At 38.1% G+C, this 26,314-nt stretch overlaps 1 protein-coding gene across 4 annotated transcripts; it reads right to left on the bottom strand.

Annotated features, from left to right (window-relative positions):
- Window positions 1-874: 874 nt before the first annotated feature.
- CMKLR2 (chemerin chemokine-like receptor 2) lies at window positions 875-25,926 on the bottom strand. 4 transcript variants are annotated; one of them, XM_087732264.1, is made up of 5 exons: window positions 25,637-25,926; window positions 17,946-18,056; window positions 17,207-17,424; window positions 14,569-14,716; window positions 876-3,677 (listed from the first exon to the last, which is right to left on the bottom strand). In XM_087732264.1, the coding sequence occupies exon 5, from the start codon at window positions 3,659-3,661 to the stop codon at window positions 2,609-2,611; it is 1,053 nt and encodes a 350-aa protein (XP_087588390.1). In that variant the 5' UTR covers window positions 3,662-3,677; window positions 14,569-14,716; window positions 17,207-17,424; window positions 17,946-18,056; window positions 25,637-25,926; the 3' UTR covers window positions 876-2,608. The 4 variants fall into 4 exon arrangements, with proteins under 4 accessions (XP_087588391.1, XP_087588392.1, XP_087588390.1 ...); XM_087732263.1 differs by lacking the exon at window positions 17,207-17,424; XM_087732265.1 differs by lacking the exons at window positions 17,207-17,424; window positions 17,946-18,056; window positions 25,637-25,926 and adding an exon at window positions 9,165-9,263 and having other exon boundaries at window positions 875-3,677; window positions 14,569-14,831.
- Between the last annotated feature and the right edge of the window lie 388 nt (window positions 25,927-26,314).

The following is a 26,314-nucleotide window of genomic DNA, read 5'->3' as shown; positions in this document are numbered from 1 at the left end:
AAATCAGCATCCTAGAGTAAACGAGACACTTCTATCCCAGGTGCACCCCCTAACAGAAAGATCAGCAGAAGCTTCTGTAACTGCAATATGTGATATATAGGAATACTGGGAAAACAGTTTCCACAAGAGTATTGGTTACAAACTATTCTATGTAATAACCTTCAGAAGTACAAACTGTTCAGGAAGCGGGTAAAAGTAACCAGAACCTGTCTATTACAAAATGTGTCAATAGTTATTATTCTTGAACGAATGGTTGATCATAGAGCTATTTCCTGTGACGTGTTTTTCCATAGTATCCTTCAGCATGATAAGATAGATCACCTTCGCCTGGCTTTTCTTCCATTGTGGTGGGCTGAATGAGCGTTCCTCAGTCCAAGCAACGTAGAACTGTCAGTATTGCTTTGGACACTCTTTGGAAACAGAAACTTCGAGTGTTATCTGTTTTCTTTAGTTATCTTCCATTACTCTTGCAGAAATGATGTGGAGATCATTCTGTAACTGATCTTGGTGTGAACAAGGTAGCAGTTACATTGCAAAATTGTTAATCTGCTGAATTCCATAGACCAGGGCTGACTTTGGCCTTATTCAATATCTCTGTTGTCTACTTCAAGGGAAGCTTTCTGATAATTTATGCAAGACAGCACGTGTATGTTCCCCCATTTGAAAATCAATCTCTTTACTGTATATAGCAACATGTGTGCTCACATAGCTGACATGCAAGAAGAAAGCTGACATAAACCTTAATTCCTGTAGCAGAAAGGGCCAGGGCTTGCTTTCATCTTCCAAAATCTTTGGGAAGGAGCTGTTCTAAGAATGGACAGTCACTGCATATCGCTGCTGAGAAAAGCAAATGAACACAGTCTTTGGAAACAACAACATTTTATTACTTCACTTGGAGTACAGTCAGGAGAGTAGTACTAATACATCATTCTTAGAAAGATGTCAGGGAACATGTGAATAAAAACTGCAAAATGTTTGATTTGGGCACATTCAGCAGCAGGGTGCCAAAACATGACGATGAGTCACTATGTGCCAGGCAGCAAATGACTCAAAGGAACAGGGCTGGTTACCAACTTTCCAGCCCAAAGTGAAATACATTGCAATTCCACTGAGCCTCCCTGACTCTCACACTCTGAAACCAGAGCCCAAACAAACAGTTACAGATCACAGTCAGACTGTTTCTATTTGTACAGCTACCAATACTGGATGTGCTCATGCATGCATATATATATATATTATACAAAAGCAAATATATTTACATATAAGGCCTCAATTACAGTATAAATGCTACTTACGTGTGTTGGCAGGCCATAGAAACTAGGTAGATTATCTGAAAGGCAGTTTTATTCTATATACTGAGGCCAATAACAAGGAAAAAACGGTTCAAATTTACCAAAAGCTTTATGCTTTTACTTTCAGTGGAGTTTTATCACACATTCAACTTTTTAATTAAGTGGTATTATGTCAGAAATTAGTCCACTCCACTTAGCATATATATTTGCATTGGTGCATGTGTGATTCTACAGCAAGCAACAAGTTGGAACAGAGTACAGCATAACCGGGACTACTTCATCTTACTCATGGGAGTGGACTCCATTTGCCGGATGTACTGTCTTGCCTCTCATTTGGCAAAGAGGTCCAGATTTGGCTACAGACTTGTAACAGAATATTGTTGAATTCACTCTGTCCATTTTTTGAAGATTGGCATTCAGGCAAACAAAATTTTGTATTATTTCTTTACCTTTGTTTGACAGAGCAATAAAGAACAACGGATAGTTGTAAACCTCTTTGAGCCTGAAAGTTTAAACATCATAGAAAAGAACAAGTGTGGCACGGGGCCTTCAATCTCGGCTTCTGTAAGAAACATTTTCACTAATTCTTTGCACATTTCAAATGAGCCCAATACCTATATAAAACATCTGCTCAGTATTTTGCACCCAACTGGTGCTAAAAGCACAAGAACAAGTAACCAGAAAACATAGGATCTCCTGTCTTAGTTTTGAGTAGAAGATAAAGAGCACTGGGAGAAAACAGATTTTATTTCCATATTTTTATTTTTTGGCAAGAGAAGGAAGCGATTCAGTGTTCTCTGTCTTGGGATTCTTTTCCAACTCCACAGTGGAACCACCGATAGCTTCACTTAGCTGGGATGTAGCCAGGTGATTCCTACTTAAGGCAATACTAGACACTCAGGAGACTCATGACCCATTTATGTATGGCCACAACCTCTTGGATGAGAATGCCTCCATCAAGAGTGTTATCAGTGATGGCAAGGGGGAATATTTTTATTATGTGCTCTTTTGATATCAATGAGGTATGGAACCACAACAAAACAACAGGATTACAACATTCCTGATCAAAAACCCAGTTAGAGCAATTCCACTCATGCTGACAACTTGCAGTTCAGGTAGTGCGTGCATTGCAAGTACACCGCATCCAAATGACGTGTCCTTTAAAAGCCCTTCAAGGAAAGCAGCAAGTGCAATTAAGCCAGCTGTTTACGTAAAACTGTATACGCAAAGATGCACATCTGACTGGCAGATGTAAAGTCAAGAACACCTCCAAATCTCCTGTCAGCTGTCTTGGAGAGGGATGGTGACAAGAGCAGTCACTGAGCAGTTTCACAATAGTGCACAGGCGCATGAGTGTCGTCCGAGCTCCACAGCTGCTCGCTGACAGTTCCCGAGCGGCTCACCTCCCACAGTGCCAATTTTAGCACCTCGGAGACTGTTGTCTTGACCTGGGCCTGGAACTTTTTGCTAATCAGAACATAGAGGATTGGATTGAGGCAACTGTTGATGAAACCAAGGCCAGTGGAGAGGGGAATGCCATCTTGCAGTAAGTCATGCAAGTTTTCATCGTGGTGAGCAGACAGCTCCACAATGCTGAATATGTGATATGGTGTCCAGCAAACAAAAAAAGCTACAACTACAGCAATGATGGTCCAGAAAAGCCTGCTGGAAGTCAATACAGTTCTCCTCTTCACTTTGACAATCAGCAACGAGTAGCAAATGACCATGGTCACTAGAGGAAAGAGGTAACCGAACGCAAGCCTCACCCAAATGAGAATGTGATGTGTCAGCAAAATAAGTTCTCTGTCATGCACATGGAAGTTGTTGTAGCAAATGGTGACATTGTTGAGAACTGTAGCTGTGTCTCTAAAGTATAAGGCAGGGCCACCAATAACTGCAGCTGACATCCAAATGACCCCACTAAGAATGAGGGTGTTCCTTACAGTCCGATACTTGTAGGAAAAGACTGGGTGGACTAGGCGGACGTAGCGGTCAAGGCTGATGAATGTCAGGAAGAAAACACTGGCAAACATATTAAGTAATGCAATGAATGAGTTCATTTTGCAGAGCCACTTCCCAAAAGGCCAGTGGAAGCCCATTGCCACGTATGTAATATAGAGGGGCAGGAAGAGAACAAAAATGAAATCTGCAATGGCCAGATTGAGGAACCAGAGTGTAGAAACAGACTTATCCCACTTAAAGCCCATAAACCAGATGACAATGGCATTACCTGGCACTCCCAGCAGAAATGCCACACTGTAAAAGGAAAGGGAAATCATATGGGCAATGCTGAGGGAGGACTGGGGTGATTCATCTTCCTCAGACAGGTCATAGAAATAAGAGTAGTTCTCAAAATCTTCAAATGTCATGTTGCACAGTTGCTTTCTGGGGAAGAAAAGAAAAGGAACAGTCAAAAGAGAAATGTTTTACTGCACTGCAAATAGTAACCTGCAATTCCTTTAAGTTCTTGGTCATAAAAAAAACCCAAAACACTGACTTAGTTTCACATATCTATCACTTTTTATCTGTCAGTTGCTAGCACAAAGCTTGTGGAATATTTTGGTCACAGGCATTTCAAGAAATGCTCAAATCAAGACAACACTTGAAATCTCCAGGAACTGTTTTCCTTGCATTTAGTTCTTAAAAGAGAGCACTGAACACAGTATCACTGAGAAATTTCTGGGAGACCAGATGCAAAGTTTTAGTGAAGTGTCATTTTTCTTTTCTTTTCTAGTTGGGTTTCATATTTTATTGCTCTGTTCCTATTTGAAGCAAATTTTATGGATTGTATCTGTCAGAAATCAGAGAAGCACCAGGCATCTATGTAGGCAAAAAAGGGCAGTTAAAATGCCAGGAAGCCTTTTTTTACAAAATTACCACCCACACACACACCCCTCAAATTATACTTAAAATCACAGACAGTGATTTCTCCAGCAACTGAAAGTTCATGGAGAAAGTTCGTTCCTCTCTATCATCTACCTATCTTTGTATCAAGGAATGCTGATTTTCATACACATTCAATGTATTAGATTTCTTTAACGCAGCAAAGGATGTAGAGAAAGCAATCTACAGAACATATTTCAGAGACAATGTATACAATTATGGTATTCTTCCACTAGCGAGCTGAGAAACAGGTAACAGCTGAAAGAAAGTAAAGCTTCCCAGGAGAACAGGACACGCTGTAAGAGCTAGAGATGAAAATATGTGTGTCTCCTTTTTTTCTTTTTTTAAGACAGAACGACGGTCTCGGTTTTCTTCTGCTGCAAAAGCTTCTGGAACTTCCAAGTACAACATGATTTTTCACACAGGAATTTTCTTCTAAAACTCCAAAGGAAGAGTGTGGGAGGGAGAGAAGGGGGGGGGAAGGAAGATATAAACCAAAAGAAAAAGCCAGGAAAAAAATAAATGAACAGGAAAACAGATAGCAAACAGGTTGAACAGGAAAAAGCACTCAGGAGTTACATGTCCATTCCACAGTACAGACAAAGCTGCAGCACAGCACACACAGCCACAGCCTGACAAAAGTATCTGCTAGGGTCAAAACAAATACTCTGCTAAATTCTGTTATCATTTAAAGCTATATTGTCTGGCTGGACTCGGCTGCACTAAAAACCTGTCCCTGAAAGCAGAATACAACCAGCCCATTAGCTGTACTATGGATGAGCTCACCGGTACACTTCTGAGTGCTAGCTCCATTCAGAAACTGGAATTCAGCCCGCACTTTTGGAACTTAGCCCTGCATTCCTGTAATTCCATGAAATTTTAGCATGCTAAGGACAACAGGAGCAGGGTCTCCAGAGCACACTGCCTGCAGAACAACATCTGCAAGCTTGTATTCATGTACATACCTTTCCTCCAAACAAGTAGTTCGCTTATTTTGAAAGGATTACTCGCACAAGTGAAGCTACGCATGTGCACACACATTAGCAGAATTAGATTTCTCATTCGTAGATGGATAGACAAGGGGGGGAAGTTGTGTAATTTTATATCTCTTGATTAAAAAAATATGTAATAAGAGTCAAAACAGCCTGTTCTGTCAAGAGGCTATGATAACATTTGCCCTTTGTAATTTACATCAGGCTGAAAGAATGTTATTTGGTTCGCTGTCCTGATAAAATGATACTTATTGGGCTGCATTTATGTAATTACATGCCCCTTGGGGGTAGATTCTGCATCAAATACCAGTACCACCCATCTGAGTCATTTTTTCAAATAGCTTAACAGCTGCTGAGAAATAGCATAAACAAGGAGCAGTACCACTAACATCTGGAACAACATTACATTTGGACAGTTTCAGAGGACGGTCAGGTTAATAATTGGATTTTTGTGTGTCTTTGCCTATATACAGAACTATACCTTCAAACTGGATTTATGCAATTAAACAAAAAAAAAAATCCAATTTTTCAGACTCTTGCTGATTAACATCCTATATTCCACTCACTAATCAATTTTGGTTTTAAGTTTCTCAAGAGCTACCACAACACAATACTTGGATTCAAACATTTCTTCCCAAGCCTTTTTTTTTCCTAATGGTGCTAAAAAACATAATGACAATAACAAACATTTGCCTACTGCCCAACAGTGTTAATTTTATATTTAGAATTTCAAAGATGATGTATAGCAGGAGAAAGAAAACATACCTAAATAAATACCAAATATTTACCAAGCCTCCTGTAGTTTAAAACTCCTCCATTGAAAGAGCACACCTTTAGAATGCAATTATTTTTCCAAGCTTGTATTTTTCCTTATCTCTAACTCCTAGTCTTCTAATGCACTAACTCTTTAGCAGTGGGGGCAAAAAAGCAGGAGGAACATTGCTTCCCATTGCTCCCACTGCACAGATGCTGAAACTAGACTCTATGGCTAGGGCTCAGCAAAGACTGACAATTACATTTGCAAAGCCCAGAAACTTTTACTTCTGACATCCACATATATGAAGAACTTCTATAACAGGACTCATGGTGTTAAGCCCTGCCCTGAGAAAGATAAGCAGTAAGGGATTGTCAGTGGAGCTATGCTGGTTTACATCAATAAGGACCCAGATTTTTTCTTCTGGGATAACCATTAACCATCATTCAGCAGGGATGTTTCTTTGTGTTCTTGAAACACACATAGTCTCAGATACGTGAGTTTGGTTTTTATATATTAATAAACTTTCAGAGTGAAAACTGGCTTGCAGTTCAAGTCTAGGTCTTGAAAGTGAAGAAATCTAATTCTATTCTTTATTCTGTCACTGATTTCCTGTATGATCTCTAACAAACGGCCTAATTTCCAGGCTGGAAAGACTCTCATGAACCTCTCTGCAGAGGCCCAGCAGAGAAAACAAGACTTTTTGCCAGCAGTTTCCACTTGGCTTTCAGGCCAACTGCTAGAAAAGGTAAGGGAGTTTTGGTGCAGTTCACTGGCTTAGTCCCTGCTGGTCCACGGTTGCAAAAAGGAGCCAGAGCAAGGACAATATTTTTCAATAAACAGGAAAGTGTGGTTAGAGGCCTGGCAATAGGACTTGGGGGCAGCCACAGGTTACAGAACAGTGTTGTATTGCATATGGATGAATATAACCAAGTTTAGACTTCATCCTGTCTGTTTTGTTTTTTGGTTTTTTTTGTTTGTTTTTTTTTTTGTTTTTTGTTTGTTTTTTTTTAAATAGTAAACAGCCTGTGTAAAGTGTACACTCAGCAGTTGTTTGACTGGAGTCTGTTCCTGTTTGCTGAGGTCACAAGCAGCTCTGAAAACTGAGCCTCCTTGATTCAGTTGCTTAATTATGAATATAGTTGCTTAATTTTAAGCAAATAGGTTTCAGAACGTTTGACCAGGAGGTTTCATTTCCTGTCTCCTTCTGTAAAACAGAAGTTAATTACTAAACGACTTCATAGGAATATCACAGGCTGGCACTTGGTGCTAGTACCTTTTAGATCCTGGGACAGAAAACAGAATTACCAAGAAATACAGATCATTAGGAAATATTTCTAAAATACAAAGCCACATTGCTGCTGGGAAGAGACTTCACCATGTGCTACATGAACTGTTTTTCTCTGAATTTCAGCAGGGAATTACAGAATTGGATCTCAATTGACATATTCATAGCTTTTTACTACAAGTACCTAGAGTTCATTCTTTCTGCCACCATTACAGTATTTCATAAAGCGGAGCCATAATGACAACTTTGACAAATGATTGGAACTGCTTAAAATAGAACAGCTTTTGTCACGCTAAGAATGGCCTTACGGTTATGACATGAGACCAGTACTTTGGACTCTATTCATGGATATGCCACATGGATCCTGTTTGACCAGGGGAAGTCATTTGACCTCTCCACGCCTCAGCCCTGAGGTCAGTGGAATGGGTTTGGAATTAAATTACATTGGGTTTTCAGTCTAAAATAGGAGAAAACAAACAAAACGGTTGTAATTTCCACTCACTTCACTTGACGCAAAGTCTTCCTGGGGGTTCAAAGTTCTCTCTGGGCACCACACAAGTTAGGGTCCAACTTAATTACACTGGTAGCCACATGTTTGGGCTACAGCCCACACAACCTCTCTCTCACATTTGGTCCTCATTACTTTTGAAATTTACAGAGAGGTCCAAGGGAAGAGCTTATTCATTGTCTATGTTAACTTTTAACTAACACAAATATTTGAGTGGTAGTCCCAAAACCTATTTGTTCAGTGTGATAAACAGTGCTCAGAGCCTCTGAATTTATCTAGCTTCAAATTCAGTTTTGAATTTATCTAGCTTCAAAAACATAAACATGAAATTCACCCAGTAATTTATCTGTAAAGTTCAAAACACAAAGGCCTGAGCAAGTTTGTTAGAGGTGCATACATATTTCTGGCAAGTATTTTACAAAGACATAAGAAAAGATCCTAAAACTCACAAGGAATACTGATGAGATTACTAACTGTCATAGACTCATATTTCTCCCTCAAAAGAACAAAGCCAAGATGACCACTTGCCTCCATGTAGAAACATTCCTATAGCATGATGATACACCCATACTACAAAATTAAATTGTAGCTATGCTATAATTTAAGCCTAAAGCTGGCCCTGCAGAAAAAGCCACTAGGAAACGAGCATTTTAAGCTAGTGTACACAAAAGCAGAATCAAGTCTTGTGTGTATGTTTTCTCTTTCACAGACACACACGCCTATCTCTTGACTATCACTTTAATGGTCATTAGACATATGGTAACAAAATGACTTTGTAAGCCATCCTGAATTCAACAATGAGAATGGGTCATAATAGATATGATATGTGACTGGAAAGCTTTTCAAGCCACGATATAGATGTATTTGTTCTAGCAGATAAGACAAGAACACAAATAACCGTCATTCTCCGTTAAGTCTCTCAGTAAAGCAGCGTTAGAAATGTATACGCAATGTACTAGCTAGACATCTCCTAAAATATATGCCAAGAACAACTTTCTTTGAGCAAGGCCAAACATGACCCTGTTAGTCATAACACACCACTTCATCTGTGGTATTGAAGTCATTTGACCAGATAATAGCCTCCTAATATTTTACACAAAGTGAGTGTTACAGCGGGATTAACAAACCCTTATAGAGCAGACTAAGTTAATACTGGTAACGCAATGATTTCAGACCAGCACTTTTGCCGCCACAGAAATGGTAACCAACAAATGGAAAACCCGGCTTTATATCTAAATGCTGTAATAGGAAAAGTATACACAGCAGGTCTGGCCTGAATATAACAAATCATCCAGACAACTGCTACAATTGAGCAGTGTACCATTTCCACAACCAGCTAACTCATAAATGTGCGCAACCAGCAACCGCATATCATCAGAAGTGATTTATTTTCATGCTGATCCCAAGCACCAAGACTTCTATCCCCAAAGACAACTAAGAAACTCACATGTCCTCTGGATATGCACTTGGGGGGGGACAGGATGGCACACTTGGTAACTACGTAGTTAGCACTTGCTCCTGCTCTTCTTCCCTTCTGTTAATACAGCTAAAAGTAGAAATATCTTTTTTAATATTCCTTTTGAACGTAAGGAGTTGCCGTAACCACTGCAAGTCTGTCATGTGACCACAAACACATTACATCAGAGTCAAGAAAATGACAGGTGATATCCGTGAAACACTTAAAGTGGCCGCATTCGGGGGGGGGGGGGGGGGAATCTAAGCATTCTTGCAAGTAGGTAAAAATAGAAGTTTGGGTAAACAATGCCACTTGAGATTTAAAATACGGTCTTATATTGTATGTCTCAGCATTGCTGAAGTATTTACATAACCAGCGGTAACACCTCAGTATTCATAACCCTTAGTGAAAGTGGCTCAAGTGAGAAGTATCATCAGTCTGGTTTACAGGCGAGAAGGCTGAGAATGACCTACAGGAAGTCTCTGATCAAACCAGGTGCTAAACCTAGAGTCCCTGCCTAGCGGTTCAACCACAGTCCTGTCCTCCTTTCTTAAACATTACACTGTCTCCTCACTCACAGTGGAGCAGAGAAACCACAGCTTCACCTCTAGGAGACCTTCCCCTTCCTGAAGGGAGGCTCTCCCCTGTGCCGTCATACCCACTGTGATGGAGGGAGCCAGCACCGACCTGGGCAGCCCTTGCAGATTCCGGTCTGTTTTCTCTACACCAAAGAGAAGAGGAACCTGGATCTCCACCATTTGCTTGTCATATACATTAATCTGTCTCTGCAGGCCCAGGACATACCTCAGAGCCATTAAGCACATCACTCAGATGACAAAGCCCAGCAGGTACACCATACATCATGTTGGCTGTGTCCTCAGCATGCAAGATATGCACACTAATGAAGTATTATTCCAGGGAAGTTTCATGTGTTTTCTATTCGTCCACAAATGCCAGCAGTACTTTCTTTGGCTATAAGCCACCATAATAACTACATACTTAGAGTAATGGACATACCAGATTTAAAATTTTTATGTGCCTCAGCTTCACAGTGACAGGGTTGATTAGAAATACGAGCATTTATTATCTTATCAAGCATGGCTTTTTAATTTTTTCATGCAAAAACTATTTGGAATTTTTACTTTGCAACTGTTTCGTATATTTGTGATGAAAGAAGATTTTGACTAGCATTCATATGATCATTACATGATAATGCAGCTCTAAGCATGTTTTTTAAATGGTTGTACTCCTTCAGCAAACACATGCTTTAACCATAACTCCCTCCTAACAGGAAGTAGCAAAGTGAGAGCAGAGAAAAAAGAGTGAATGCAGAGATTTCTTTCAGACTATCAACTGTTGTCTCAGCACACGGATTAAGGCCAATTAAACAAACGTTAGACAACAGCCATTCTAAAGTTACTGCAGGGTAACAACAGGTCATTATGGAAAAAACCAAAATAATCCTCTCCAGCAAGATACAAAAACAGATAAAAAATAGCTTACAATTTGTTATACTTACAGTCCTTTTAACAAGAAGAGTTAAGAGCTAACCCCAGAGAAAATTAGCAACACAACTCATTCCTTGAATATGCCTTTTTATATTCTATTTATATTCTATTTCATATATTGTTTTCCCAGTCACTTCTAACAGTATGCTTGGTTATGTACTGCCCTCTAAATTGATCTCTGTTCTTCTAGGTTTATTCTACTGCTCATTAAATCTATCTACATCAGCAGTTTCTTCTAGCATGATTGTAATATTGCTACGGTTATATTACTTTTGACACATACTCTTGCATGGGTATATCAGAACATCCAATTCCAAAATATGGCTAGTATATAACCAAAACATTCCAGCTGATAACATACTTTATTTCGTCCTCACAGTTAATATACTAGGATCACTGTATACAGTAGATTAAGGGTGTCTACTTCTGTATCAGTGTTAGTCTAATACTCCTACTTACACAAAGCTAACTCTTTTATTTACTTTAAGATCAAGTCTAAAATAAGCCCTGCCTATATTCCTGCAAAACTGAAAAATTCGTATTGTTAACACAATTTCAGGAGGGCTGGAGATTTATCCATCTCCCTAATACAGCATTGGGAACACTCCCTAGCACTGATAAGAATAGATGGCACCTATGATTAAGGTGTTAAATTAGGAGCTTGGAAATACAGGTTTTACAGGCTTCCCATATTACCTTTGCAAATCACTTCTCACTTGACTCCACCAGATACTGTGCAACACTCTCAGTTAAGAGTTTAGGACCTCAACAACGTGTTACTCAGGTTTCTTAAAGGAGACAATGGTTCCTAACATTTCTGAAACATCTCACTAAAATGATGTGGGGCTGAGCTCTTTAAAAGAGGATGACTAGAAAGACGAAATGGGAGTGTAGACAGCGATATTACATTGACGGCACAGGACTTACAACTCATCTCTCTCTCTCTCATCTAGAAGGCTTCAGAAGAGAATAAAACTTCTGTGCCAGGCTCACACTTGCTGAAAGAAGCAAGTATTTTATGTTGGGAAAGTACCTAAAAGCCTTGGCCTCTAAGATCAAAGCCTCACTGGATCTAGGCAGTATAAGCACATAATGAGAGACAATTCCTGCCTTGTTTTTAATTAAACACAATAAACAGACACAAGAAGAGTAGGCAAAACAACAGACGTATCTTGCCCAAAGCCAAACAGTAGACTCAAAGGTAGGGCTGAAGGCAGAATTCAGACCTTGCCAAAAGAATGAAAAGGCAAATACCTTTTGTGGATAGAGGGAAAAGGTGCTGGTTCTTCATACTCATGCTTTGTGATTCTTGATATACATCCTTCAAGAAGTATCAAAAAGGGACAAGAGAGCCTGGACTGTGGAAGAGAAGTAGAAGGCTGCAAACTCTTTGCTAGCTAATGTCCCTGGCAAGGACTGGAGACTTCTAGAGTACTGGCCTTCACAGATAACCCTTGCAAACAAACCTGACTTGTAGCAATGGGTTTTGTTAGTTTCTCTTTGAGCCCACTAATGAAAAAGTATTGTATCTGCAGCAGGTCTGTTCAGTTCATCTAAAGAATTGTAATGCAGTAAAATGGTGGGCCAGGTATAAGAGAGCTGCAACAAGCCAGCCAGAATTCTCTCTGGAAAAGAGCAGCCATGGGCTGATACAGGGCTTTTTGCTCCTGTCTCCAGGCCCTCAAACTCTGGAATGTATTGAAGATACAAAGAGCACAGAATTAGCTGAGCTCCCCTGGAAATACTACATGCTTCTTTTGAGGACACATAATTTTTCTTTTTGTCTCAGGAGCATCAAGCACATTGTAAAAGCAATAGCAAGTGTGGGAGAGTTGATCTGTGCATGACGGCTTCTTCCCTTCTAAAACCAAATGTCTCTTGGACACCACCCACCCCAGTCACAGCAATCCCTTCTGGTAGCAGGCCATGAGAAACTATTCCTCCCACTCAGTTCTCTTGCAAAGCCAGCAACAACAGAGCCCTGCACTGTTGTGAAATTGCTAGCTTCAGACTGAATGAACACAAATCAAACCATTATCAGAAATAATGAGTGAAAATCAGCCAGACAACCAGCCACTACAGTAAGAGACAGCTGAACTGTTGGCAAATTCCATAAGACAAAAATGAATAAATAAGCAAATAACAAGACCATTCAACAGACTACAATCCTCTGCAAAACTAGCTGCTTAGTGCTTGGAATAGCAGTTATTAATAAAAAATTAATATCTAAGAACAGATCACAAGCTTCACGTGGCTTTTAAGAAACATAAGGAAAAGAAAATTCTTTAAGGCAACTGGCTTTATTAGGAAACAGAAGTATAAATTTTCCTCTTGAATCAATCTATCAGAAATAAACACAAATCTAACAGCGTTTCGGAAGTTGCTCATTAGGTTGTAAGCAGAGAAAGAAATTCTTAAAATGAAAAGGAAGAATTTATAATGTATGGTACAAACCAATTGCATTATTGCCATCAACAGTTTTCCTCTGCCCCCACTGGTGCAGTAAAAATCTGTAGTCGGATCCTGCCTAGGAATCCTCATATAGACTTCACCTGACTCGTGATCCCTTTCCACAAAGGCAATTGGAGAATCCAAACCATAAATTCATTCTCCAGAGTCACATAACTTCCACTACGCCACACTCAATGAGATTCTAAGTGCAATAAAAGGGGACTCTAATATCACTCACAGCATATATAAAATCCCTAGGATTAAAGTAAACTTGGTAGGACCTCAATCCTGTCTGCCTGGCATAACTGGCTGATAATGTTTTAAATATTCCGGCAGAAGCTGCAGTGGCATTAACCAAAAGTAAATTGGGTTATCAAAATATTTGCATTTCCTAGTTCAGCTGAGGCAAAACAATAATATGATACTAGTGAAAGTAAGCTGTTAAGCAAGTTAACCCTGAATAATTTTCTACAAACCTGGTCTGACAAATTCCTTTACCCTGACTTACCCTCACTCACTCTCTTGACTATGAATTAATAAACATTTAAAATTATTCAGTAATACAATTTTATTCAGCTAGAAAGCAAGTGTCTTTTAATTCATAGCCAATCTATACATCTTCTGTAAATCTACAAAAACAGGTCTGGGATATTGTTTGGCTTCGCCAGACCACATTTTGAAAGGCTACAGGTGACAATGACATGGTTATCACCAAGTCTGAATAAGAGGTGGAATCTAGCCCTGTCTCATCGTGTGATAGTATATAAGGCTTCAAATTTTCTTGTCACTTCCTAGGAAACACGCTCCCAGGTACTTAATGACAGCTAGATCCATATCCGACCTTATTCCACGATGGTTAGGGAAAACATATACACCTTCCAGCTCAGATCATAGAAGCCTCTTCTAATTCTTCATGACTAATTCTTCAGAATTATTTTGTTAATCTGCTACTTAAGTTGAAATGATTTCCAGTTTCTGTTCTAGAATTTGTTCAGATTGGACTTGATGTACTTATTTCTAATAACACTGGGAATCGCTATAGCTATATGAGACAAACTATCCCTAAGCAAATAAAAAGATTAAAACCAACACACAATGGGAGCCGAGGGGGATGGGGGGAGGGAGAGAGATTTAAGTTAAAGTCACTCACCATTCTCTGACAGGATAAAGACTCCTTGAAGTTTGTGTAACACATTCAAAAGCCATTAAAAATTAAACTCACACATACTTTCATATCTTTTCTTGCTGCAGGGGTGGTTCAAAATAATCTTTGAAATAAATGAGTATCACATTCTTTCTTCCAAGAAGCTCTTTTAGCCAGTATATGCTACAGTACCTTACAGGATTTGCCTGCAAATGTTGTTGTAACTGTAGAAACACATTATTTAGAAGGGAGGAAGAGAAAGATTTAAAGTGTAACAGAGAGATTGACCTACCTCGTTTAGTTCTTTGGAATGAAACGCACTGTAAATCAGGGATGTGAGCTCTGTAGCAGAAGGAAGAATGAAGTGATCTGCAGAGTTCAGCGTGACTTCAGTGTGATTCCAGCTGCTTCACTTGGCTACTGCCTTCCTTCTAATAAAGCTGCAGAACGATATAACACCGTGTTTGTTTTCAGCTGAGGAAGTTGTTTCCAACTTCCCTTGGTTTTCTAGACCCAGTTTTGAAATATTGCCTTTCTGTATAATCCCAGTATTTCACCTAAAATAAATGTTAGACATGTGAATGAATCATTTTGGTCAGTGTCCAAGCAAGCAACAGATGTGGTGGCTGATGAATGGAAAGAGACCTTACAGTTGTAGGCTGCTTTTTGTTATGCAGAGAAGAGGTTGAACAGTATTTCTTTGTAAGCACTCTGGTTTATAGAAAATAATGTTGAATGAGCAGAAAGATGCTTAAAAAGTCACATTTAAAAGTCACACATAAAAAGTCACACTGAAAGCATCATTTTGTAACTGTACGGTGAGATACATTAATTTTGTATTTATGATTAGTAGATTAATCTCCTTTTGTGTGTAAGAGAGAAGTGAGCTCCTCAAAACATCACTAATTAGCGCCTCAGTCAGTGCAACACTGGTCAGAAATTTGAGCTGGGTTTTAGGGGACTTGGCTTGATTCCCAGTTCTGTAAAGAGCCTGCTAAGTTTTTGTGGCCAGGCCTCATGATCTCCATGTTGCTTAGTTTCTCAGCCAGTAAAACGGAACTATTATTCCACCAGTATCTACATACCATAGCTTCACCTGACTCTGATGGTACTGCACTCATCATACCATTTTAAATCAGCTGGGCATCTGTCAGTTTACCCTTACCAAAAATCAAATCTTCTAGTGGAACCAATAGTCTAACAGTGGTACTCCTCTATCATTAATGCGAAACATGTAAAATGTTCAACACTGATGCTATCTAGTTAATGCCAAATTTTCCAGATATCAACTTTATTGATTACAGTGAAAATTAGAAAGAAAAAAAACCAAACCAACCAACCACAGAAGAGGGAAGTGCTTAGTGAGAAGCAGGAAAACTGAAATTTCAGCATCTGATTAGCAAGGTTATCAGTTTTAAGCACCTCTTCTTATGGTCCACAGATTCTCTTAACAGAAAGCAAAAACTCCTTCCAGCAAAACTATCCTGCTTTGTCTTTCCTCCATGACAGCTCTTCCTATTCTGCCAATATAACTTAAAATGCTGATAGCTTGTATGTGAGGGGGGAAAAGCTATGAATGAAAGGAGGATGGAGATTATGCTATGGTGAGACACAGAGTCCTTAGACCATGAGGAAAGGACAGGGCAGGCATGACTCCTGTGAATATATGACATAGGAGACAAACAGGGGGGTTGCCTGAGGAAAAAGTATGGAAAGACTCAAGGACCTCATGATTTGGCACCTCACTTGTTTATTTCTTGCATTTTAAAGATTTCCTGTTTTCTCTAGGTAACTGATTGGTGAACCTTCACTGATAAAAGCTCTTTTAATAGTAGTTGTCGTCTTTTGTAAATATTGGGATAGGGTAAATACAGGCACCATTTAACAGCAGATCTGCCAAGGTTTTTTTGCTTGTAATGGCACATGAGTCTGTGTGTCTCTAGGTACTTTGCCAAATCCAGTTATTGTAAGGCAGTTAATTCAAGGGCTTGCTCAGTACTATTCCAGTAGGACAGAAGAGGAAATTACTGGGTAGATAACCCTCACACGTGATCTACCATAAAAGAAAAAAACCTCAGCAAGCAAAGTAGTCACACATTTGCCAAATGCTCTTCACCTTCCTCGTGAAGGGAGCATTCTGGAGAGTGCAATGGACTGTAGCAGTTTTGGGGTAGGGAGGAACTGTCCTTAAGGGGCTGCTTCCTTCACCATAAACTAAAGCAGGCTTGGGGCTACTCTAACATGTACTGGGCATAATAGTTCAGCTCCTTCATCCTTTGGAACCAAGGGAAGATTAAATATCACAGAGCAGTTTTCCTCGCCCTTCCTACCACTGTACCAAATGTGAAATCACAACTGCTAAGGACCCAGAAGACACTTTGCAGAGACAAGTTTTCACAGAAAATTAGGGTTTTTTTTCAAGAACAGCAGATTACTGCATTTAAAAGATTTTTTTCTACCAATCTGTCCTACCTACATTTGCTCCTTTTCAATTGAAAGGGACTTATGCTGTGATGAGCAATTACCCAATTTGCACAGTATAACCAGCATATGTAATGCATCTAGGAAGAAAAAAAGAGAACAGATTTTTACAGACAAAATTGCATTTAATCTGAAAGGATTTTGTTCTGCTTGTTTTCTCTTTAGAGCTACATGCAGCATTTTATTCTTCTACAGTTTTGATTAACCACAGTGGGAATCTTAAGTCCGTGAAGAATATAAGCTGGGGCCCTAAACCTTTCCTTGTTTTAGTTCCTTCTATGCTCAGACACAGTAAAACTGGAATGGTGAGTCCCAAATTACATGGCTTTTTAATACACACTTCCATGCAACCTGTTAACCATTGACATAATTTTATGAGTGGGATCTTTTCAGATAATATTGTGAAAGTTATATGCTTGGAAGAAAATTAATGAAAAAAAAAAAAGTACCTTGTTTGCTTTCATGTCTTCTCCTTTTTCTACTTGGAAGTTGTATTTTATTTTGCCATGTCATTTGTGCTTTTTCAACATGGTAAGTTAATGAAGTCTTGGAGGTTTTACCCTACATTAAGTATGGCAATATGCCAGAGCTATACTAAAGAGGGACATGCGTTCATGAAGATACAATGCATGTGGGACTTGCAGAGCAGAGAAATACTACTTTATACCTGATGGAAAAAGAACAAAGGAGAGCATTTTCATACAAAAAACAGATATTGGGTTGTCCAGCAGTGAATAAACTAGGTCTATTGAAAAGCAAATTAATTTTAAAAGCACTTCTGATTCTTTCTGGGTTTTTTAACCCTATAAAACAAAACAAAGGCAAAAGATGTATGGAAAAGAAAGATATAGGGGAAAAACCTTCAGGAATACTTTACCAGTATTAACCAAAGCACAAATTACAAAGCAATAAACAAAAACAAAGTATCTTTAATTTACCTGGATTACCAACAATTGCCTGATAGTTCTGATAATTATTTCCCATTGCTGGGACCACCGGGTCTCATCAAGCTGACTATTAGTAAGTGCAAATAATCTCAGCACTAAGGAACACCCCAGACTGAATTCAGTGTGCACTAATTCAATTAAGCTGTACCAACCATGAATTTGCAAATTAGGTCAAACAAAAGATATTTAGTTTTTCTCAGGGTTAATTTAAGATGAACAGCACAAGAAAGAAATTACTTACCTTTTGAGGATTCAGCTGTTTACAGTTCTATTCTTTAAAAAAAAAAAAAAAATCTTCACTGTTCCTTTGTCCTCACTGTTTGAATTAACACCTCATCGCTTCAAATCCACTCTGGAAAGACAGAGTTTAACTACCTGACAACCAGGAAAAGAGTAATTTCCTCCCTTCCTGTGAAACTAATGATTATTCATGCCTATCCTTTTGGTAAAGCTGTGATGTTTACTTGTGGCTTAACTGCCCACTATATACCATAGTCAGCAACTATGACAAAATTCTCCAGCGACACATTTAAACCAAACCACCTGATGAAGGGAGGTTTGGCTCATTTAGGCAGATCCACATCCTCTTTCTACACTGATATTAGAAGCCTGAAGATTTTCATGTATAATGTGTGTTGAAGAAATTCAGTAATTCTGCAGAAGGCAAAATCCTTCATCTAACTATTACTTTAGTCAGATCAAAACACACAAGCATATAAATGAATTGCTATATGTGTATATATACATCCAAATTCTAGCAGGATCTTTAAAAGCAGCACTTGATGTAACTCCTGCAAACAAAGCCAGCAGGGTGTTACATTCTATGAAATCATGAATATCGGAGAATAATTTACAAGTAAGGGAAAGAAAAAGATACATTTTTTATTATGAAGAATGATACCTGGAAAAATACTACTAGAAATAGCTTTTTTTTTCCCCCATAGATTTTGCTTTTATACCTGCATTTTTTCTCATTTTTCACAAATAAGTAGGAATTATTTTCTACATAACTTTCAGACCACAGCTATTCAAATTTTGTATTCATATGACAATAAAATAAGAGATTATACCTGCCACTCAGATAACACTTGAAATCCATGGAATTTTCAGAGGGTGTCTTAACAACGAACCTTCTGATATGTCATTGTGTGCCAAAGATTATAGTCATTGCACAGCTAAATAGCCAACTTGACAACAGTATTTTTCCATTTTGGCCAAAGTGCTGTCTCCTCCCATACAAAGGAATGCCAGTGTTTGGACAAATAATTTCAGAGAGAACTACAGAGATTACAGAAACAAAAATAAGGCTGCACAAACTATAGTTGTTTCACTATGTATTTCACAATCTTTAGTACTGCTACAGGGATTAACCAACTTTCACTTTTTCACCTCACACAAATTACCAGGAACTAGAGTCACTTAGAGGAGTCTTAGGAGAGAAGCCCTCAAAAGGGAAGCCAGAATTTATTGTAACGCATCTAACTTACAACATACGGATTGAGTCAGATGTCTCAAAAACTGCCCAAAGCCTAACCAGCCTAGGTTCAAAGAAACCCAAAGCACAGAGATGAACCTGAGCCACGCCTCTTCAGGATTTTAGCTGCCTCCATCCACTCGGGATCCAAGTCACCAGCATAGTTGCCTACACCTATTCTTTCAGAGAATTGAGATCTTATTTTCCATCTAAAGTATAAACTCTGGAGATTCAGTCATCCATCTTTTATGTAATAGGTCTTTTGATTAAAACTCCAAATCCACAGTTCAAATATGATTATATTACAGTATTACATACAACAGACATGACTCAGTGACCCAAGAGGTATTTAAGTTTCATGTTCTGCGTTCATCTATTAACAATTCACAGCTAAGTTGTTGAAACCTGTCATGATGAATAACAATGCACAAAACAAGCAGATCCGCAGGGAGGAGACGATTACAAGTTTCAGTCCCTCACTATTCTGCAGCTAGACTACTGCTCTCGGCTATTGTGCTCACTGTGACAGAGCTGGTCTTAAACACTAACAAACTGCAAACAAGGAATTTTAAAAGGAGTTCTAATCCCCTGCAAAAGACACAGCAAAGCTGAGGGTCGATACAAGATTAGGGCCGGCTCCCTGAAAATACATGCTAATAGGCAGAGTGACTGTACAGAACTCACGGGTGATCAAGCAAGGTTGTTGCTTTGCAGCATTACTACTCAAAATCTTAACTAAGAGAAACACCTATGCACATGTGGAATCGCGGAGCCTTCTGGTTACTCTTTATAACGCTGAGCAGCCATTGACAGTCCTTAGGATTTATGGAGATGCAAAGGTTTTAAATTGGACAGTAGCTCCTTGCAATGGAGAACGGTTCCTGAACATCAGTGCAAAGCTGGTGCAAATCAAATCCAAATCAAACTCAATAAACTACGGATGTTCCGAGAAGCTGTGGTCAGTGGTTTCAGCACATACTCATTTGTATTTTTAAAGTTGCTTTTTATAGTCAGCTACATTTGTGAGATTGTTTTTCTGCATAGTGGATGTAAACACATTTTGTGGAAGGTGCCAGGCGACCTGGACTCCACAGGGATTTAAGTTATTTATCCATAGAAATGAATGTGAGACAGGGAGAACCAATGCAAGTTTCTGCCTGCTGCTCTGCATTTTCCCTCTCCTCTGATCACTCTCAGGGGAGAGGACATAGTTTTGCTTCTAAACCCTACCCAGCCTTCAGCCTCTCTAATGAGATGGGAGCTGATAAATCCCAATAAACCTGCTCCCTGTGATACAGGCAAAGCAAATTATTAGCAGGTCTGAAAAATGCTTTGCTAGGTAACGGCTCAGTCTATAAAGTCAATATTAACTCTTCCATTGCCTTCAAGGAAAGCAAAATTATCACTATCTCTAATAAATTGACAGTGGGCTCAGGGAAGGAAGCACAGGAAATCAGTCTAAGCAAAGAGGCAGCTAAAACCCCCAATATTTATTTGCCCATTCTAGTTCTACTCCTTAAGCTGTATCAAGACACAAAGGTTAATTTTAAATCCTTCTTACTTTGCGATTATTTTTTTTTTTTAGGAAGACTACGTGCCCCAAATTCAGCACTTAGCATGAACTTGAATATGGAATTTCGATGAATGTAAAGACTAGAATTGCAGCATTTTCTGTAAAGGCTAGTTAAGTAGCTACTTGTCTTTTCAAGACAAGCAGGCTTCCTTCTTTTCAAGAGAAGAAGGGAGCTTCTGGAGAAGGGAACATCCACTTCTCCATTTCAAGATGAGAAACTAGACAAAGGGGAATTACACTAATTGTATGTAGCTTGGGTACAAACCGGAAGCTGAACCCTGATTACTTCAGTATTAGAAACATAGACCATCCAACAACATAGAAGAGACTTCTGGTTTTCCTGAAGGTCCAGAAAAGAGAGAGACTAAACTATGATCCAAAGAACTACTGCAGTTCCAGTAATAGTATGTGAAATGCTGAAGAAATACAAATCAAATAAAAGACTTCTTGTTCAAAAGTTCTCCTCTCTTTCTCTCTTTTCAAATTTTTCCATGAAAAGTCTGTATTTTCGAACTATAAGAGAAAGAGGTTTCTTTCAATAGCTGATGTTTTTGCTTATCAGCATTCCTAGCCTAAAATTAAGTTTTGTCCTTGGAAAAAAAACAGAACTTCTCTTGTTCAACGTTCTGCTTTTTTCCTGAATAGGATAAAGAAATCTTTGTTTAAATTATTCCCAGGGTAAAGCAAGGTAGGGAGTCTGCTTGCTCTCAGATGTAAGAAAATATCTTATGTGGTTTATTGTGGGAACATTAAAAAAAATTAACATGATTTAGAACAGCCAGAGCAGAGGAAAATAACGTTTACTTAACTACCCTGGGAATACATTTTGACCCCACCTTAAATTGACTGCAGAACATCCAGTGACTCAAAATAATAGTATATATATATTTGGAACTCCGTGACGCCTATAAATTACACTACAGACAAGGAAGCTTACATTCAGGATCATCTCTGCACCTATTTAAAACCAGAACAGTTCAATATAAATTGATAGATATAAATATTTAATTCCGAGGGGTCAAGGCAGGTTCTCAACTTCTGGGAGCTTGAAAATTCTTGAAAACCAGTATTAATAACCCTCCAAGAAGCTTTGAGAAAATTATCTCTTTGTATCAGAAATACGTTATTCCCTGCTTGAGCAATGGGAATTAATATTTACTTTTGCAAAAATGCCTTGGAATTCCTACTATGATAGAACGTGAGGTAGGCTAGAAGGGAGTAATAGTCATCTACTATACTTAAATTATTTCAAGACTCTTACATTAGTACCTGATTAAAAAATCCACGTTAATTTTGTACCTTATCTATAATAATAAAAAGGATGGTTTAAAACATGCTAATCAAAACATTTTGCAATGCAGATGAGAATAATTCTGTTCTGAGTATAAGTCTATTTCAGTCATGTTATCTGACTGTGGTTAATAAAAGAACCTATTGATCTTTCTGTTCCCTTCGTAGTTGAAGGCTCTCGGGTTGTAGAGCTCCCTTCAGCATGGGGAAATGGAGTCACTTTACAACTTTCCACTGCATTTTCCAGCATGTACATGTCAGAAATTATTGCATATTTCCAAGTAATTTGATAACGAACAATTATACTTTAAAACTTTGCCAGTTCTCAAGGGTCAATCTGACTATATCAATCAGACAATTTTAAAATGGGTATTATCTTTGAAAATAAATATGAAACAATGGCAAATAGAACTGAGAAATTCTAAGGGACTGTTATTTTCGAAGCTAAGAAAAATTCCATGCACAACATGAAGGTCAAAGAATATCCTGCAATTCATGAGCAGTCACCTACAGGCAACCCCCAGCCTACTTCCTGACCTAGTCCTTTACTTTGTGTCACTTCCCTAAAAAAACAGGCATGGTTATTTCAGAGACATGAACTGACTGAACAATCATTAACAGAAAACAGAAATGACTGTGAATGCAACAGTAAACTATTCAGCATTTTATGATGAAAGACGTGCTCTCTGAAAGCAGAATGCTCTTTCAGGTTACAAACCGGAAGAGGATCCGGAGACAAGTTTCCCCTTCCTTTAACTCAAGCGAATTTTAGTGTACTCCACAAGAGGACTGTCTGGACCCCAAGATCACATTTTCTCCACGTTGTCTTAGGCACAGCATGGTTAGTTTTGGTCCAGTAAAGAAAAATTTCATGCAGTGTTAGAGCCATGGCATACAAACCTCTCAACTGCTGATTTAATTTCTTTGTATTTTCTTTTAGAACAGAAAGTCCTAAAATCATGTTAATTCAAGCTAACGGGCACATTCAAAACAATTGCAGCAGTGTTAGGGTATGGATTTGAAATGTAATGCAAGAACGTTAGCAGCCTATCATGCAGAAACTTTCTGAAAACACTGAATTTGTATAAATTTTGTAGCCATACTGTTTAAAGTGACACATTTAGAGTTGTCTCATCAGCTGTTCCTTCTGAATGTCCTGTCAGCAAACGAGCAGCAACAGCAGCTGTAACAGCAATAATAATTCGCCCTGGGATCAGCGTGAATATCTCGGCATTTTGCTCAGCACTATTATAATAAAAATCTCTGTATTCTCCGAAGTGCGTGTATACAGAAATATATTCTTGAGAGCAATTTTAGTGCAAAAAGAGACATGTAAAAACCATACAACTCTGAAAAACTAAGCCTGTGAAAGGAGCAGCATGGCCTTCAAATAATAGTCACAAAAAAGACTTAGGGAGGATTTGCTTCCAGTAAGATATGCAAAAAGATTCAAACTGCAAAGTACTTCAAGTAACCTTTTAAAAATAAAAAAAACAGATTACATGGAAGTAAAATAATATTTTTTGGAGAAAATTATTGGTCCATACATTTTAAAAAGGTTTTTTATAACTCTCTCATCTTTAAAAGGTATTTTAAACTTCTTCCTTGGTCCCTATCCAATAATAATTCAATTATAACACTACTGCTAAGATTTTTGGTTGTTTTAATGATTACGCAATTGAAATGATAATTTAAGTTGCAATTTTTTAATCTTAAGAAGGTAGTTCTGGCAAGAGAATGAAAAATAGAAAGAACCACCTTTAAATTGGACTATCCCTTAAGTTTGGGGGTTAAGCTGATATCCCATATATTGGGGATGGTTTTATTGTTAACTCAGGCAAAGCTCTTATTTTAAAATTTACAAAACCTTGAGTACAACACAAAAAAAGAAAGCCCAGTTTTAGATAATGAGAAAGTGAGCAGAACGCACATAATAATAAAAAAAGAAAATGTATAAAAATTTGTTTTTCTTTCTGGCTTACATTTAATTCCAGTGCCATACCAAAGTAAATAAAAGACAATTATTATTTTTAAAAAACATATATTTTTCATTTTATGTTTTTCATATGTTGAGCTCAGATCCTTTGAAGAATTTTACCAAAACAACGATTTAAGGATAAATTAGGCTTTTAAAATTAGAATGTACAAAGCACATATGTAACAAACTAAAAATCTAGGCAAGAGTTTCCTGCCAGCTAGTTTTACCAATCTTGATTTTCTCTCTTTAGAGTCTGAACCCAAATGCTGGAAGAAATTTGAGACTCTTTTTAGGAAAATAGCTATTGTTCACCTTTGTCAATTTTTCTTAATGCTTTTCATAGGTATAACCTTGACATACATTTTACTAATGGGAGTGGGAAAACATAGCAAATCAAAGCAAAAGTAGAAATCAAAGCAGTGAAAGCTGTATGGGACAGTTTATGGAAATTGAATAGATGACTACAGATATGAGCAAAGATAAAAAAGTCAGATGCTTAGACCAGGAAAGAGAGAACTTTTTAAAAGGGGAAAGGAAGTTTGTCAGCCCCGCTCAGTGTTCATGCACATGTGTGAGGAGTAGGTTCCTAGGGAGGAAAAGGAGACTGAGGGAGAGGGCTATCTCTCAATACCTCACGTGAGCTTGAATCAAGGCGCAACCTCAAGTTCATAAATACAGAAAGAGTTGAAAGTCAAGAAATACTTTGCAACACAAGCCTAAATTCTGCTATCTTTGAATGATATTCCAAAACATAGAATATTACATTCTATCCTTGCAAAAATATTCAGGAACATTCCAAGGACAAGCTATATGGCATTATAAGACAGACTCTATAGCCTTCTCTTTGCTAAGGATGACTTCTGTCTTACATGAGCCATTCTGGAAAAGAAATGTCAGTATCTCAGCTATGTAATTGAGCTTACTTTGTTTCAACAAGTTATGAAGCGTCAGCTGAGCTGCAGTAACTCACTAAGCCTGCTATAAACTGTCATAAAGGTAAACTATTTTGGCCTAAGGTAACATGTTTCAAAGTGTGTTTGGCACAGATGGAGTACACACATTTAAACGATGCAGCTTTGCTGACATGCAATAATTTGGGCATGTGCCTGAACTTTCATGCATGTAAATCTTCTCTGCAGAAATACTGCATCTGCAAAATTTTATGACTGGTTCTTAGAAATCCCCACTCCTACCCATAAAATTCCATCTAAACCTAAGTCTTCATTTGTCCATCACTGAATTAAAAAATCCTTTCCATGCTACCAAAGTGACTGATTCTCCCAGTTACGCTTGTATTGAAATCTTATGTCTACCAAGATGCCTCAACTAAGCCATCATCTTATTCTGTTATCTCCAACAAAATAAATGTAGCTAAAATGAGTGTAAAATGATTAGGGGATCCTGTCAGCCTTAAAAGACAGAAACATTACGCTATACATAACTAAACAACTAAAAAGTTGTATTCTTTCCCCCCACCTTTTTTTTTTTTTTTAAATCAGCTCCAGTTTTGCCAAGTTCTGTATTATACTAGGCAACAAAATATCACCAGGAAACTTGAGTTCTGTATTAAGTACTTATTTTTCAGCAATAAAAACATATTCATATCTATGCACATACCAAAAGAATTCAACAGCAATTAAAGCCTTCTCGTGCTGTTCTTCCATTTGAAATTTGTGTTCAATTATTTGTTCAGCGTGGGTGGACATTTCTAAGCTATGGTTTCATAATCACACAACAGCATCTTTTTGCAGCAGCCTCTGTTTAAATGTTCCGTGTTATGGTGCATTCAGGATTTTTTTCCCCTGATGCACAAGCCAAGTCTGTATCTGCACCTGTCTTCACACATGAGGGCGTTGATTATCTTTGTGCCTGCCCAGATTGCTTAAAAAATCCTGCTGCTTCAGCACAATGAGCAAAATACGCAATAGCTGGTTTCCCACGGGAGATCAGATAAACATTAAAAACCTACCATTGAAAACAAGAGAACCTGAACTAAGGTCATATTATTAAATACATCTCTGAGGGAAAAACAAACAAAAACAAAACAAAACAAAAAAAAAGACAACAAAACAAACCAAAACCCAGATCTAGCATTAACTCCATCAAAAAGTCAAACTAAGACCTTTCACTTTCTGATAAAATCTAAACAAGGTACACCATGAAAAGCAAGCTATTTTTAATGACAGAAAATGAAAAAAAAAAGTATAAAACCTATAGTCCACTCTCAAGCATATGAAATAATGTCTTTTGAAGGAGAAAACAACTCTCAGAGTTGTTGAAATAAAATTTATCAAA

The sequence above is a fragment of the Nipponia nippon genome, unplaced genomic scaffold, assembly GCF_047370975.1.
Source record: "Nipponia nippon isolate SJK-2023a ecotype South Korea unplaced genomic scaffold, ASM4737097v1 scaffold_5, whole genome shotgun sequence".
Taxonomy (NCBI): Eukaryota; Metazoa; Chordata; class Aves; order Pelecaniformes; family Threskiornithidae; genus Nipponia; species Nipponia nippon.
Note: the sequence above shows the minus strand (reverse complement) of the source record. Positions and strands in the feature narration are given on the sequence as shown.

Excerpts from the sequence above, each read along its gene's own strand:
- CMKLR2 (XM_087732264.1), bottom strand. The coding sequence starts at position 3,661 with ATGACATTTGAAGATTTTGAGAACTACTCTTATTTCTATGACCTGTCT.